A 3,715-nucleotide genomic window follows, 5' to 3' on the forward strand; every position below is an offset into this window, starting at 1 on the left:
CCCAGAGCGACCCCCCCTTTCTCCCCCAAGACCACCGTGGGCTCTCTCCTGCCCGGCCCCAGCCCCCCACGCGGGGGGGAGGGGGGGCCGTGCGTGGCTGATGGATGGTGGTGGCGCGAGCCGGGCTGCGAAGGGCTGGGCGAGCAGAGCACCGGGGGCCCGGGAGAGAGCGACGTTTCTGCGCAGCCCCCCGCGCCCACGGGCGTGAATTATTGACAGGCTTTTAATTGCAGCCCCCACGTGCCGGCAGGCACGCACGCCCGCCCGGCCGCACGTGCCTGGCCGTGCTCACACACGGGTGCACACGCAGGCCCCGCGGGCACCCCGGCAGCAGGCAGGCCCCCCCGCCCCGGCCCAGTTCTCTGCCCGCGGCCGCACCTGGGGCCAGGCAGAGCCACCCCCGACGCCGCTCTCGGCACACGTGCCAGGGTCCCGGGTCGCGGCGAGCTCGGGGCACCCCCAGCTGAGAGCAGCAGTGGGGGCGCAGCTGGCCGCCGGGGGGTGGAGAGGGCAGGGCAGCTTGAAATCAGTGCTCGGGGGCGAGGGAGCCAGCACCCCCCTCCTGGCATGGCGCTCGGGCGAGACTCACCGAAGCCTCCTTCGTCCTCTCCTCCTCGGCGGCCACCCTGGCCACCTTGGAGATGATGGGGGCCACGTTGGTGGGGCCGTAGAGCTGGATCTTGGGCAGGCAGTTTTGGTACGACTCCACCACGCCCTGGATGCCTGGCAGGGGGGCATGGCCGGTGAGGCACGGCGGCCCCCCGTCCCTGTCCCCCGCCTGCAGAGTCTGGGCCCTCGCCTCTCACCTTCGCACTCGTCATCGTCCGGGTTGAAGTTGATGGCGAAATCGTGCGACACCTGCGAGGGGCAGAGAGAAGCGGGACTCGGCACCCGCAGCACAGCGGGCCGCACCACCTGCGTTGGCCCTCCCCCGGGCGCGGGGGTCCCCGATCGGGGCTGGGGGCTCCGCTTGTGCCTGCCCGGGCGGCTGCAGAAGCAGGAGGCACCTCCCGCACCCGCTTCGCAGCCCCACGGCTCGTCCTGGCCCTCCCTGCCCCTCACCTCGTACTTGGGGGGGATCCTGGCGCCGAAGCCCAAGGCGGAGAACTTCTTGTCGCTGGAAAGGAGCAGAGGTCAGAGCCAGCCGGGAGCCCCCCCGGCGCTGAGGGGAGGCTGGACCCGGGCGGGTCGGACAGGCGGACGGATGGATGAGCCGGCCTCACCTGTCGTAGTCCTGGCAGATCTCGCCCACGGCGACCAGGGCCTTCAGGTACTCGTTGGGCTGGTAGGGGTTGATGTAGTGCAGGGAGCAGCTGTTGCGGGGGTCCCCGTTGGAGGCCGTGAAGTCGATGGCCACCTGGGGTGGGAGGCGCGGGGTCAGCGGTGTACGTCATCCACCCCCTGCGCTGATGGAGCTGCACAGGCCCCTGGGGGAGAGCAGAGGAGCCCCCCGGCTCCCGCACGCTGGAGCCAAGTCCCGGCCTGCTGCGCACCCCGAGCGCAAAGCCAAGGGCGGAGGATGCTCGTGGGACCAGTTGCACGCGTGCCCCCATGTAGCAGGGCCAAGCAGAAACACCAGGGCTGAGGCCTTGATGGGAGGCACGTGGGTCTGCGGGAAGCAGGACAAGCCCCAGGGCGCGAGGCCAAGGGCGCGTGAGGACAAGTGGGGAAGCTCGAGTGAGACCTTTCGGGCTGAGGGCTGGCAGGAGAAGGCCTGGGATTGCAAACTCTCCCACGCTCCATCCCAGCTGTGCAAATGCCTCAAAGCCAGCCCCAAGCAATGCACCGCCCCCCCAGCTTCAGCCTGCAGGGAAGACCCTGCATCCAAGGCTGGGCACGCTGGGCAGACGCGGGGGCCTCCATGTGCAGCTGTGCACAATCCTGCTGGCTGCCTTGGCCGGGTGCTGCCTGCATTTGCAGCTGAGCTACTGGGCCAAGCGCACCCTAACTGCACACCGTGAGTGCTTGCAGCCGGCTGATGAACAAAGGTAGCCGGAGCGGGCCGGAGAACAGCAGTGCCGGCCACGTGACGGGCAGCTGCATCCTTGCCGACAGCCAGCCGCCCGTGGAAAGCCTGGTGGAGACGTCCTGGCACTGCAGGGGGAAGCACCCCCACCGCTGCCCCTGTGGGGGGGACACCCCGGGACAGCCAGCCTAGCGGCTCCCCGGTGCAGGCTGGGCAAGACCCTCAATGCCAGGACTTTTCCAACGTGATGGATTTTGCCTTGGTGCAATCCCACGGCATCTCCACCACGGGCTGGCCACAGCGCCCAGAGATTGCCTCACTGCTCTGCACTTCCCATCAGCGCAGGCGTCGCCGGCACCGGATGCCAGCATCGCGTCTCAGCCTGGTGCCACGGCTGCGCCCGGGTGCGCTGGTGCCCCACAGATCTTTCCTTTCGAGCCAGACTCAGACCCACGGGTGCCAGGCGGCTCTCGGCCCCTTCCCCATCCTGGGAGCCCCGCACTGCTCGTGGCAGCCGGGACTCGGGACCTGCGCCAGCCGGGGCGACGCGACTTACTGTGAAGTGGATCTGGCAGCCGCCCATAATGTAGTCCAGGAAGGAGTAGACCCTGTGGATCTGCCAGACAAACACCGCGTCAGCCAGCACGGTGGGGACCTACCCCCGCTGGCTGGTCCCTCGTGGCCAGTGAGCCCGGCATGGCCAGCTCAGCCGCATGGGGTGAGCCGGGCACGGCTAGGGGCTCGGTTACCACCGAGGACCAGGGGGAAGGGGGTGGGTCTGTCGCAGCCGCGGAGCCAGGCCAGGCGTGCCGGAGATGCTCTCCAAGCAGGCACATGCTCCAGCAAAGCCCGGGGCAGCCCCACGACTGTCCCCGTAGCACAAGGCTGCTGGGCGGCTGCACCCTCTGGCATCCCCCGAAGCCCGGGCCAGGCCTGGCCCCTCTCACCTTCAGATCCAGCAAGATGACGACGCCCGAGTTCTTGTAGTTGCGCTTCTTGATTTTGTACTTGGGGTTCATGCAGTCCCACTGCACCTGCGGCCGGCGGAGGGGGCATCAGCCGGGCACGACCCCAGCCTCGGCGGGCCGCAGCCTCCCTGCGCCCGGCCCTGGGGAGCAGCGAGCACGGGTGCAGGGAGCGCATCTCGCACAAACCCCGATGGATCCACCATCCCCCCATTAGACAACCCCCGAAAAGCTGGGGGGGGAAGGGGCAGTTCCTCTCATCCTCCCCTCTCCCAGTTTCCATGTTGCTATAAGTGGGCAGGAGGAGGGAGAATGGGGGGAACGAGGCAGAAAGCCCCCCGAGCAATGGGGCACGGCCCCGGGCACGCAGCATGCAAAGGGGGACCTTGCCCACCAGCGCCCCCGGCCCCAGCCCAGACCTTGTTCCCCCCCGTGGCTTTCTGCATCTCCTCGAAGGTGGTGAAGAACTCGCCGATGAAGTCGTGCTTGCCCCGGGTGTCGTAGTCCCAGACCACGCACTGCAGGGACAGCAAGAGGTGGCTGCACCGGGGCCTGGGCTGGACACAGCGGGGCAGCTCGTAGACCCCAGGCCCCCATGCGCGCTCACCCGCAGCCTCCTCTTGTCCTCGCAGCTGCACAGCGAGTTCAGCGAGACCTTGAAGGGCTCCCACACGGGGCTCAGGTTGTTCTTCACCACCTGCGGGGGCAAGGAGAGCCCCAGGAAGGGGTCAGCCCACGTCAGGGCAACCCCGCGCCCCACCACGCCTCTCTCCCGGAGGGATGG

The 3,715-nt window shown here is 69.0% G+C and overlaps 1 protein-coding gene across 1 annotated transcript in view; it reads right to left on the minus strand.

Moving 5' to 3' along the window:
• Positions 1–526: 526 nt before the first annotated feature.
• Positions 527–3,715, minus strand: part of LOC109288966 (copine-7-like) — a 13,748-nt gene continuing 10,559 nt past the window's right edge. Inside the window, exons 7-13 of the mRNA XM_019504743.1 lie at positions 3,351–3,449; positions 2,914–3,000; positions 2,523–2,582; positions 1,224–1,357; positions 1,063–1,117; positions 807–858; positions 527–723 (exon numbers count right to left, since the gene is read on the minus strand). Coding sequence (XP_019360288.1) covers positions 527–723; positions 807–858; positions 1,063–1,117; positions 1,224–1,357; positions 2,523–2,582; positions 2,914–3,000; positions 3,351–3,449 — 684 coding nt within the window. The remainder of the gene's footprint in view (positions 724–806; positions 859–1,062; positions 1,118–1,223; positions 1,358–2,522; positions 2,583–2,913; positions 3,001–3,350; positions 3,450–3,715) is intronic.

This window comes from Gavialis gangeticus, unplaced genomic scaffold (assembly GCF_001723915.1).
Source record: "Gavialis gangeticus isolate Ggan-Ray unplaced genomic scaffold, GavGan_comp1, whole genome shotgun sequence".
NCBI classification, from domain to species: domain Eukaryota; kingdom Metazoa; phylum Chordata; order Crocodylia; family Gavialidae; genus Gavialis; species Gavialis gangeticus.